Below are 12,442 nucleotides of genomic sequence, written 5' to 3' on the forward strand. Positions count from 1 at the left end.
CGGTAACTAGTTATTATGCCAAAACCAGGAACGCGTTACTCGTTACTGGGATTTAGATAGGCTCGTTACTCGTTACTTCGTGTGGTGGATATCGCGGAGCTTCCACAGATTCAATAACATTAGCAAGTGGTGGAGGCCAGCAGGTGGATGAAGGAAAAGGGAGGCAAGAGGAGAGACCTGAAGCGGCCGCCGGTCCGCGTGTCAGGTGAACTGAACTTCAGGTAAGAAGTTATGACCTGCAGTCTATCTGAGTCAGATATAAACCAAGTTTAGGTGGAGTTTATTTTCGTTATGCTGACATTTTCGTACTGCGTGCTAGCTAGCATGATGGAGTTTCTATACAGCTGGGTGGGTGCTATGTTACTGATGTTGAACTTTATTTTGTTCATACGGTTAATTATTAGAGTTGCCAACCGTCCCGTAAAAAACAGAATCGTCTCGTATTCAGAGAAAATATTACGCGTTTCGTACTGAGGTGAAAAGGAACACAGTTTGTCCCGGACTTCAGCTACAATGAAAAAGACACAAAGCTGAAGCTGCACAGCTGCCTCTTCTTCTCTCATTCTCTCCCGTTTCTACTTCAATCACGAAACTGATCAATGATCAGCTGATCGGCTTTTCTCTCTTGTTTATTTATCGCCCACTTTGCGCCAGAAAGAGGAAACCAGCAGATGTCGCGCTAAACAACAGCAGCACGTTTAAGGTTGATGAGCTGTTGTTAGAATTTATTTAATATTAATTTCTAGTATCAGCTGATGTTTGCTGGAGCCACAGCTGTAAAGCTGCTGGTCATGATATCAGTTTGGTTATCTGGTGAGAGGGAAACATGCAGATGAAACCAGGAGATGTCCTTACTGAATCATCAGAGCTGAACAGGTGATGGAGAAACAGGTTTACCTTTTAGGTGACATGAATGAGTTGAAGGGAAGTTATGAACTGTTTCTGAGAGACAAATAACACCAGGATCCTTTTCTAAGTAGCTGACAGCTGGTAGCTGTGCAGGGGCGGGTCTAGCAAAGTGTTGCCAGGGGGCCAGGTAGGGCATTAACAGGGAAAGGGGGGCACAAAGAAATACTTTTCTTTATTATTCTCATTTAAAATGTCTCGCTTTTAAAAAAATAATTATCTGAGTCTTACAACTAAAAATTGATAGATTGATACATATATACCATCAGAACAGTGTACATCACTGTCACAACAGTGTTTATTTTCATTCAAAGGCTTTATGATTTTTCCTATAATGGTGGGCCGGTCTCTAGTCAAAATGCCCGGGACGATTTTTTTGTCCCAGTCCAGCTCTGTATGCAGCTCATCTGCAGTCTGGTGTTACCTACATCTTCCTATTCAGAAGGCAGAATTTCCAAGTTCTGTGTACAATCAAAAGCACCACGACTGCAGTTTTTGTGTTGGATGTAAAAAGCAGGCTAGAATCATGGCGGCGGTCAATGACGGTCCAGGCGTGGGATTTCTCTCGTGGAAATGTGCACATTATTTTTTCCTTTCTGTTGGTAGGTGGCACAGTGCACTTGTGGCAAGTAAGCAAGCTAGAAGACTGGCAATCTGGCTGGGTATCCAGTTACGGAAGCAACACATTAACAAGAGAATTCTGAGTAAAACCAAAGTTACTTTCCCTAGTAACTAGTTACTTTGAAAGTAACGAGTAACTTGAAGTAACTGAGTTACTTTTTTAGAGAAGTAACTAGTAATGTAACTAAGTTACTAATTTAAAGTAACTTACTCAACACTGGCTGTATGTAAGTGTAAGTTATTTTGATGTGTGACCACTTTGCCTAGGCCTCGAGGAAGACCTAAACTGTCACCCTCAGATGAGAGGAAATTAGTTAGGATGTTCAGGAATAACCCAGAAACAACCAAGAATCAAGCCTGCCATAACCTGGAAACTGCTGGAACACTGTCCACAGTGAAAACATGTTTTACACTGTAATGGACTCAGAGGATGCTGACAAGAAAGAAGCTCCTGCCCCAAAATAAACCCCTTCCAGCTTAACTGAAAATTCTAGCTTCCCATATCTAAACACCAATTTTTTTCTGGAGAACAATTTTGTCGCCAAATGAGACAAAAATTGAGCTATTTGGTCAAAATGACAAAATGTATATTTGGAGGAGTTAAGATGAGGCTTTCAAACCTATGAACCTATCATCAAGCAGGGTGGTGGTATTATGGTCATGCTCTCCTGCTGTTTTGCTGCCTTTGGAACTGGCAAATTGCACAAAGTGGATGAACAAAAGAAGAAAGTTGAGTGCTACCTCCAAACTATTCTAAAACAGCTAAGTGTTTGAAACTTAAACAGAGTTGGGTATTCCTGCAGGGCAATGATCCCAAACACACATCAAAACTGGTTCTGGAATTAATAAGGCAGCCTTACATTAAGCTTAATAGCCTTTTCAAAGCCCCAGCCTCAACCCTGTTGAAAATTTGTGAACTATGCTTAAAGCCAGGAACATGGCAGGAAACCAACAAATGAAGATGAATTCCACTTATTTAAAGATAAGTGGTCCAATAAGCAAGCGGAAATATGCCAGAGTGTTGTTGATCTCTACTAAAAATGTCTGGCTAAGCTGCAACCTGCTAAAGGACATTTGAACAAATATTATTGGGAGATATGTATCTATTTGAACCCGTATGTAAAATCTAAAATCTAAAATAAATGCACTTAAGTGTTTTATAAACTTAATTAAAACACTGTATTCTGTGCAATAATTCCACGCCTGAAAAACAACAGTTGAAGCAATCATTAAAAACCCCAAATTCCTTTGTCATTCATGCCCACAATAAATGTATATATACTTAAAATACCTGATTAAATGATAATTATTGATAATTATGATAATGATTATAAATGAAAAAGTAAAATAGAATGGAGTTATGTGAACAAAAATAAGGTTGACAATGGGGATTTTTTCTTTCATTTTCAGCAGCATTGTTTGTGTCTTGTTTTGTACCTGCTGTTTGTTGCCTAGTGTTGCACTTCTTGAAGGCTGGTTTGAAATCCTCTTTTTTCTGATTTGTAAAAAAAGAGCAAATATATATATGTATACATGTGTGTGTGTGTGTGTGTATATATATACACAACTAAAACAATATCAGATGAATACTATTGATCTGAATGAGATCACAGTTTTACTCACCTGATACACCAGCAGACAGTGAGAAGTATTAAAAGCAACAGAGCAGCAGAAACTCCTGCAGCTGCTGGTGTCCATGTTCCTGTGATACTTTGGACAGTGAGAGTCTTTGGAGCAGAGCTGATATCTTTGTTGGTTTTCACAGCACAGGAGTAGCTTCCTGCATCCTCCCTGCTGACTGGGTCTAGGATCAGATGTTTGTTCTGGTTCTCTCTCGGGGTCAGAGGTCGACTGTTCAAGTACCAAATGTAGTTTGTGTTGTCAGTCAGAGGACAGCTGGTACTGCAGGTCAGTGTGACTCTCTGACCCTCTGTCACCACTGCAGAAGGACTCATCTTCACTCTCAGCTCTGAAAGTAAAAATTTAGGGTGAGTGTTATTTTGTTTTTGTGCAAATTTATATTTGTATTCCACTACTGTTTTTTTATGCGACTTTAAATTTTTTTCTATTAAACTAAAATATGAAAATATTTTGAAATGAGACCTTTATGGATGATGTTGATAAAAAATAAATCAAAAAAGCATGTTCAATTATCTAGACAATGTGTTGTTCCAAGTGTTTTTCTAACCTCATTTAAAGTGGACAATTAAATGATATGTTCATGCTCATGGATGTCAAAAAGTCAACTGATGAAATGGGAGTAATTCATGCTGTCACCGTACTGGGTCTGTGTTTCTAAGTTTCTGGACATTATGCTGTTTAGTTTTTAATATCCTATCTGATTCTTACATTCAGGGTTATTTGTACAGCATGTATTAAGTATGTTTTAGTTAGTCTTCAGTTCTTTGCAATTTTTGAGTTTTTCTCCCTCAGTGTCTAGTCTTCTCCAGTATTTAGCGAGTCAAGTTTTCATGTTTGTTTTTCTCTTGTCTCAGTGGTTTGTGTTCTCTTTCTGTTTCCACAGTCAGTCATGTCCCCATGTCTGTTTCCCTCTGGCCCCGATGTCAAGCCTGTGTTTATCATAATTCCTGTTTTATTTTCACAGCCTCTCATCCTGTGTTCATTGTGTTCATTTTTGCTTCCCCCATCCTGTTAGTCAGTAGTCGATCCAGCTGTATTCAGCAAATAAAGTTGCTTTTTTTAGTTTATTCCACTATATTGTTTCTGAGTCCTGTGTTTGGGTCCTGCCTTGGCTGCTGAACAGCTGTACATGACAGCTGTAGATAAAACAAAACAACAGTATCCACGTTGTTCAAACTTGAACCATAAACAACCAAAGTGAAAATTGCAACTGTCAGGCAGTGATCAGCTGATCAAGGGGTCGGGCTTAAAAGAGAGACACCACCCACCTGTTCTCCGCTCAGACATCGATCTCTTCATGTCAGGAGCTCCGAATCCTTGCCGACGTCAGTCTCTGCCTGCTTCAGCAACTGTGAGTGTTTTCTCTCTTGACTCATCCGCTCTCCGTCTGTAACGTCGGTTCCGAAGCCGTGCTTTGTGCACCAATCGTTACTAGAGTAACTGCGTGCCTGTCCCAACCCATCGCTAGCCTTCGCCGCGTTTGGGTCTAGCCAGCACGCCACACGGGCAAGCCGAATTGCTGTGTTTAATTCGCGCATTTCCCCCGATCGTGACAGGATGTCTGAGCCCATCATAGACCCAGCGGAATTCGAACGGCTGAAAGCCGAAGTGATATACCTTCGCGGCGTGGTGGATCGGTTGAGCACAAAAGTGGAATCTCTCACCGGAACTGTCGTCCGACTTTCCACTTCCGTCACCGCGCTGCAACGTCAGCCAATGCTGGTGAGCGTGGAACCCCGGATCGGACTGCCAGATAAGTGGAACGGAGTTGATGGCCGACCTGATGGCTTGCTCGCCACTCTAGACATGCTGTTTGAATGTCAGCCCACTAAATACGCCACCGCCCGCGCGAAAGTTGCAATGTTAACCTCTCTCTTGTCTGGCCAGGCCCAGGAATGGGCCGTGGCTCTCTTCAACAATAAATCCGCAGCTTGCAATGACTACGCCCTGTTCGTGGAGGAATTAAAGAAGACATTTGTTCCCCCGAGCAGTGAAGTGGAAGTGGAGTCACAGCTGCTTCATTTACGCCACGGCAACCGACCAGTCTGTCACTTTGCTTCACAATTCCGTACCCTGGCCGCCAAGCTAAATTGGGGAGATGCTTCTCTACGATCCATCTTTTTGGAGGTGCTGGCTGATTATATCCGAGATGAGATGACCGGTTGTGAGGCCCCCAAAACTCTGGATGAGGTCGTGGACCTCGCCCTGAAGATCGACCAACAAGTGATGCCGCGGCCTCGCCACACCCCTCGGGCCTTTAAACCCTCCCAGCCTCTGAGGGCCACGTCTTCGCAGTCTCCTCCCCCCTCTGAAGGAGCAGCCGCTAGCCCAAGCAGCACGTCCAGCGGGGAGCCCATGCAGCTGGGTAGACTGTCTAAAGAGGAGAGAGAGAGACGCTGGCGTGAGGCTCTCTGTGCCTATTGTGGATCAGCTCAACACCGTCATCCCCAGTGCCCACTGCGCCCGGGAAACGACGATGCCAGGTAGACTGCCGGGGAGTCCCACCTGGCCCATCCAATTCCTCTGACCCCTCTCGTTTTCTGTTACCAGTAACATTCCACCTGAAGCACCAGCAGTTCTCATCTGAAGCTCTCCTGGATACCGGAGCAGCCGAGAACTTCATCAACCAGAAACTAGCCTCTCGACTTTGCATTCCGTTAACCCCTGTTGATCGATTCCTCCCGGTGACCTCCGTAGATGGGCGACCCCTCCAACCCTACCCGATCCAGTTCCAGACCCGGACGGTCCACATGTCTATCGGGGATCATCAGGAGGAGATCCGGTTTCTAGTGGTCTCGGCCACTTCCTCCCCTCTCATCCTAGGATACCCCTGGTTCCGTCACCATGACCCCCACATCTCCTGGTCGTCCTGCCAGATCCTGGATTGGGGTCCCCAATGTCCACACCACTGCCTTCTCTCTCGGACCAAAGTGAACTCCAAGTCGGAAGAGGCCTCTCCCATTGATCTGGATAAGATTCCTCCGGTATACCACGACCTATCTGAAGTCTTTAGTAAGAGGTGAGCCTCCATTCTACCTCCTCATCGTTCCTACGACATGGCCTTTGAACTCCTCCCGGGAGCGGTGCCCCCTTGCGGTCGCCTGTTCTCTCTGTCTCCTGAAGAGACTAAGGCCATGGAGGAGTATGTTGCTGAGGCTCTCCAACAGGGCTTCATTCACCCTTCCACCTCTCCTGCTGCTGCTGGATTCTCCTTTGTCAAGAAGAAAGACGGCGGGCTCCGCCCCTGTATTGATTATCGGGGCCTGAATAAAGTCACTATCAAGAACCGCCATCCTCTTCCCCTGCTATCCACTGCACTCGACTCCCTCTCCCAGGCCTGCATCTTCACCAAATTGGACCTACGCAGCGCCTACAACTTGGTGCGCGTCAGGGAAGGGGACAAATGGAAGACGGCCTTCATCATCCCTAACGGGCACTGGGAGTACCTTGTGATGCCCTTCGGCCTCTGCAACAGCCCTGCTGTCTTCCAACATCTGATCAACGATGTCTTGCGTGATATGCTAGGCCGGTGGGTGTTTGCTTATCTAGACGACATCTTGATCTACTCCCGCACCGAAGTGGACCATATTCGCCATGTGAGGGCCGTGCTGAACAGGCTGCTCCAGTACCAGCTGTTCTGCAAACTGGAGAAGTGTGTTTTCCATCAGCGGTCCACCACCTTCCTCGGCTTCACTATCTCCTCCGACGGCCTAACCATAGACCCGCAGAGGGTCCAAGCCGTGACCCAGTGGCCTCAGCCCTCCAGCCTTAAGCAGCTTCAGAGCTTCCTGGGCTTTGCCAATTTCTATCAGCGCTTTATCCAAAATTTCAGCACCATTGTCGCCCCACTGACATCTCTCACTAAACCAGCTAACCTGCCTAAACCCTTCTGCCTCTCCCCAAGCGCAAAACAGGCATTCTGGGACCTTATTCACGGTTCACTACGGCCCCCATCCTACTCCACCCTGATCCTGCCAGAGCTTTTGTGGTGAAGGTGGATGCCTCTGATGTCGGCGCCGGCGCCATCCTTTCCCAACATGGCCCAGATGGAAAACTTCACCCATGCTGCTATTTCTCCAGGAAATTTTCTCCCACGCAGCAACGGTACGGTGTCGGGGACCGCGAACTCCTGGCCATCAAGTGGGCCTTAGAAGAGTGGCGGCATTGGCTTCTGGGAGTGAAGGACCCATTCCTGATCTGGACTGATCATCAGAACCTGATCCATATTCGAACGGCCAAGCAGCTCAACCCAAGGCAGGTTCGTTGGGCCCTATTCTTTGAGTCTTACAATTTCCACCTCGCCTACCGTCCTGGTTCCAAGAACGCTAAGGCGGACGCTCTCTCCAGACAGTTTGCCCAGGATGGTCTTACGTCGGACCCTGGACCCATCCTACCTGCCCATCAGTTTGCTGCCCCCCTTCGGTGGCCCCTGGAGGACTCCATCCGGGATGCCCTGGTCGCCGAACCAGCTCCGCCTGACACCCCTGCAGGGAGGCTCTATGTGCCCTCCCGGTGCCGTCAGGAGGGCTTGCTTTGGGCTCACTCCTCCCCGCTCTCTGGTCACCCGGGGCCCAACAGGACCCTTCAACTCCTCCGTCGTGCCTTCTGGTGGCCGTCCATGACTCGGGACGTCCGTGAATTTGTTTCCGCCTGTGACACCTGTGTTCAGGCTAAGTCCTCGACTCAGCCTTCAGCTGGTGACCTTCGCCCTCTCCCTGTGCCCAGACGTCCCTGGTCCCATGTCGGCCTTGATTTTGTCACCGGCCTCCCGTCCGTGGACAGTCTCGACACCATCCTCACCTTTGTGGACCGGTTTTCAAAAATGGTGCACCTGGTCGCACTGGCTGGCCTCCCTTCTGCTAAATGGACGGCCGAGCTCTTCTTGGCCCATGTCATCCGGCTTCATGGATTCCCCAAGGACATAGTCTCCGACAGGGGGCCCCAGTTCACTGCGGGGTTTTGGAAAGCCTTTTGCCGCCTGATTGGAGCCTCTCCCAGCCTCTCGTCCGGCTACCACCCTCAGACCAACGGGCAGGTTGAAAGGACCAATCAACAACTGGGGCGCTTTTTAAGGTGCTTTGTCTCCGCCCAACCGTCGCTTTGGCCTTGTTACCTGCTGTGGGCTGAGCTGTCTCATAACCTTCACATCTCTTCTGCCACCGGTCTCTCGCCCTTTGAAGTCTGTCATGGTTTCCATCCTCCTATCTTCAACCATCAGGAGGTGGAGGTTGAAGTACCTGCGGCTGAACGGATGGTCCGCCGCTGTCGTCAGGCCTGGATCAAGGCGCGGGCTGCCATTTCCCGATCCAACGCTCGGTACACTAAGCAGCATCGTCCCCGCCACCGTCCGGGACATCCTTTTCAGCCAGGGGATCGCGTCTGGCTCTCCACGAGGCACATGAGGCTCCATACCAAGTCCAGGAAGCTCACTCCTAGGTTCATTGGCCTATATGAGATCACTGCCCAGCTCAACTCCATAACTTACCGTCTCCGGCTTCCATCCGCCATGAAGGTCCACCCTGTTTTCCACGTCTCGCAGCTCAAGCGGCGCGTTACTTCCTCGCTGGCGCCTCCCTCCCCGGCCCCGCCCCGCCCCGCCCAGGTTCGTCGATGGGATCCTGTCTACACTGTCTTCGGGGGGGTCCTGTCAGGCAGTGATCAGCTGATCACGGGGTCGGGCTTAAAAGAGAGACACCACCCACCTGTTCTCCGCTCAGACATCGATCTCTTCATGTCAGGAGCTCCGAATCCTTGCCGACGTCAGTCTCTGCCTGCTTCAGCAACTGTGAGTGTTTTCTCTCTTGACTCATCTGCTCATCCCGGCTCAGTTCGCTCTCCGTCTGTAACGTCGGTTCCGAAGCCGTGCTTTGTGCACCGATCGTTGCTAGAGTAACTGCGTGCCTGTCCCAACCCATCGCTAGCCTTCGCCGCGTTTGGGTCTAGCCAGCATGCCACACGGGCACGCCGAATTGCTGTGTTTAATTCGCACATTTCCCGCGATCGTGACAGCAACAGGCATGTGAATACATCTTATAAAAAAGTAAAAGACATTTTTCCTGCATAATAAGTGCTATTTTCTATAATATTAAATGCATTTTTCTGAAAAATTAAATGAATTCAGCTTTAAATGCAGGACTTTTCCTTGTAATGAGGATTTGTAGTGTAACATTGCCATTTTCACCCAAACTGAATATTTCTTTCACCTCTGCTCCTGTTCAGACATTCATGAGTAAAGTCTGCTGAGTGAGGAGTTTAGATTTACCTGTGACAATCAAAAAGACTCCAGGCAGATCAGACTGTGTCCATCCTTCATGATCTTTCTGGAATCTGAATGTGTATCCTCCTGAGTCATTCTTCTTCAGGTTGTTGATGGTCAGGATGTGTTGGTTCTTCATGTTGTCCTGATACTCCACACGACCTGCAGCCTCAATCAGCTCTTCAACTTCCACTTTATCTTTTCTCCATTTTTTACTCCAACATTTAAACTCTGGCTTCATGTTATCAGGATGTGAGTATTCACTTGTGATGTTGACTGAAGATCCTTCCAGAGCACAGATTCTCCTGCTGACATAATTCACTCTCCAGCAGTTTTTATCCTGAACACCTGAAATATAGATGAAAGATTTCAAGTTGTTTGAATGATCTGTATTTCAGCACTTGACAATTTGACACTTACAAACTTCCTTAGATTGAAGATGTTTGTGGTCTTTCACTGCACAAGACAATGTGCCAGTTGAAGAGTTATGAGTTGAAAAATGTTGATTCTCATGATAGTTTCTTTTGTTGTGATACCACATGTAGACAGTTTGATGGTCAGTCAGGTTACAGCTGGTGTTACAGGTCAATGTTACAAACTCTGAGGTGGAAGAAACTCTTTGAACATGAACCTCTGTTCAAAAAGGATAAACAGACTTCTTGTCACTATATTTGGTATAATCATACAACTTATTTAATCATATATTATTTAGTTAAATGAATATGATATAAACTTCACCTCTGGGGTATGTGATGGTGCACGGCTCATCCACTGATGTCTGTTTATAAGAACAAATGTTTCCATAAGCATAAGTCACACTGAAGCATGTCTGTGCGATGGAATCTGAACAAAAAGACATGAGGTTAAATATTTGTACTGAGGTCATTTTTACAGGGGTTTGCTGAAGGGTTTGTAGCACAATAAACATCATGACTCACCCACAGAGACTTCAGGGGCTCTGAGATCCTCGTAGCCTTTGACAGCACAGGAGTATGTGACTGCTTCCTCACTGCTGAGCAGCTCTTGGTACCAGGGAGACCAGTCCTCATAGAGAAACTCTCTGTTCTTGTACCAGATGTAGGCTGCAGGCTTTTCAGTCAGAGGACAGCTGCTGCTGCACATCAGTGTTACTGTCTGTCCCTCTGTGACAGGAATCACCTTTACCTGCAGCTCTGAGAGGATGATGGATAACAACTTATACAATGATGTCATTTGGAAAGTAATAGATGCGTAAAAATCACTGTACCTGTAACAACTTGGAGAGTAATTCTATTGAACCAACAGCGTCCTGGACTGTCTGTAGTCTTCATACAGCAGTAAGTGTTTGCATCACTCTCTCTTAGATCATTGATGGTTAAAGTTGGGTTTTTCTCTTCAGACATGTTGTACATTACACGGTGTCCATCCACAGAGAGCTCACTCTGAACATACTTGTAACCATCCCAGTCTATAGTGAACCATTTTCTGCTTGAAGTCAGATGTTGATCTGAGCAGGGCAGATCGACTGGTGAACCTTTGAAAGCACAGATCCTGGTTTCTCCTCCATTAACATCTTTAAGAGAAACTTTTATTAGCAAACTGATTTATTGTCTTATTACCTGTGGTTTTTTTCTATCCTTAGAATGTACATAAGTAAATTATCTTTAGATATCTTTTTATAATGATGTGTAAATGATCACTCATACCTGAAATGTAGAAGATGAAACAGAGGAACACATGTCGAAAACCTGTCAGCAACATGTTGGTTGGAGACCAGCGTGGAAGCATGAAGTTGACAGTAAATATAAAAGTAGACACCATTTACTCACATCTCAAAATCGATTGAAAAACAGAAGGGCTGACATGACTGTTTTATGTTCAGTGGTTTGGCACACAAAGCACCTTTGAAACTAAACATGAACGTCCTTCCTCTGTGGTTCTTTTGTTCTCTGCAGGAAGTGCAATGTGGTTTAGTTGTCTTACCCTGAATATTTTAGATGTTCAGGTAACTTTCAGTTCTCAATAAAGTGTTAATATTATTTCCCTATATATATATATATTTATATATTTATGTGCTGTGTGTATGTCAGGCTCCCACCTAATGGAGTGATGTGATATAATGAAACATTCAATCCTAACTCATGTCAAAATGTTTATACAAACATTATTACAAGGTATGATTACAGCATGTTAAAATAATAATAATAATAATGATGATGATATTATAAATCATAATAACAATCATAACAATAATAACAATGGTGGCCATTTTGAAAACATCACCATTATTAACGATCCATCTAGCTTGTTCTACTCTTCAGCAGTTTGTGGTCTGCCCAGCGTAGGTTGCCATTATCACAGCACATGATCTCAGCAGCACAGACTGCTGCATTTGGTTAGTGCAGGTTATGTTTCCCATAATATTTTGCACTGTTTCTTAATATTATCTTTAAGTTAACATGCAAAACGACCACAGTTTTCTTTTCTAGAAACTGATCTTGATCACAGCCGTGCACATGTGTGTAGTGTGTTCATGCTTGTTGCAAATGGAGCGGCATGTCAACACTACATTTAATGTTCTGTTTTGGCTACATTATTACACATTAGTTTCTGTGTACTGTCATACTGACATCTGTATTTGTAATTGTCATACTTTGTAAATCCAAATTTTCAATACAGTTTACATACACACATAAACACTTTTACCTGTTTATTGAAACATTTTCCAATTATAGCTTTATAATGGACATGGACAAAATGTGTATGGTCTCAGCTGTCATGTGCAGGTATCCACATTCAAATTGGATAAAGGGTTTAGGAGTTTCAGCTCCCTAACATGTGACAATGTCTTATTAAATGGACCAAAGGTATTTGAACAAATGACTCAAAGGCTTTTTCATGTTCAAGTTGCTGTGGATTTTATTATGACATATATACCTGTATACACTAGACATGTAATCATAGTTACTTTCATAAATTGTGTGTAATCATATATACTCATATAGACTATGCATACTCACAATGAAGTGTTTATATAGT

At 45.3% G+C, this 12,442-nt stretch overlaps 1 protein-coding gene across 1 annotated transcript; it reads right to left on the bottom strand.

The window, feature by feature from the left end:
* Positions 1–9,383: 9,383 nt before the first annotated feature.
* LOC112847080 (uncharacterized) lies at positions 9,384–11,294 on the bottom strand. Its single transcript, XM_025907821.1, has 6 exons — positions 11,110–11,294; positions 10,671–10,976; positions 10,363–10,596; positions 10,163–10,267; positions 9,845–10,057; positions 9,384–9,772 (listed from the first exon to the last, which is right to left on the bottom strand). The coding sequence occupies exons 1-6, from the start codon at positions 11,222–11,224 to the stop codon at positions 9,384–9,386; spliced, it is 1,362 nt and encodes a 453-aa protein (XP_025763606.1). The 5' UTR covers positions 11,225–11,294.
* Positions 11,295–12,442: the final 1,148 nt, after the last annotated feature.

This window comes from Oreochromis niloticus, linkage group LG6 (genome assembly GCF_001858045.2).
Source record: "Oreochromis niloticus isolate F11D_XX linkage group LG6, O_niloticus_UMD_NMBU, whole genome shotgun sequence".
Taxonomy (NCBI): Eukaryota; Metazoa; Chordata; class Actinopteri; order Cichliformes; family Cichlidae; genus Oreochromis; species Oreochromis niloticus.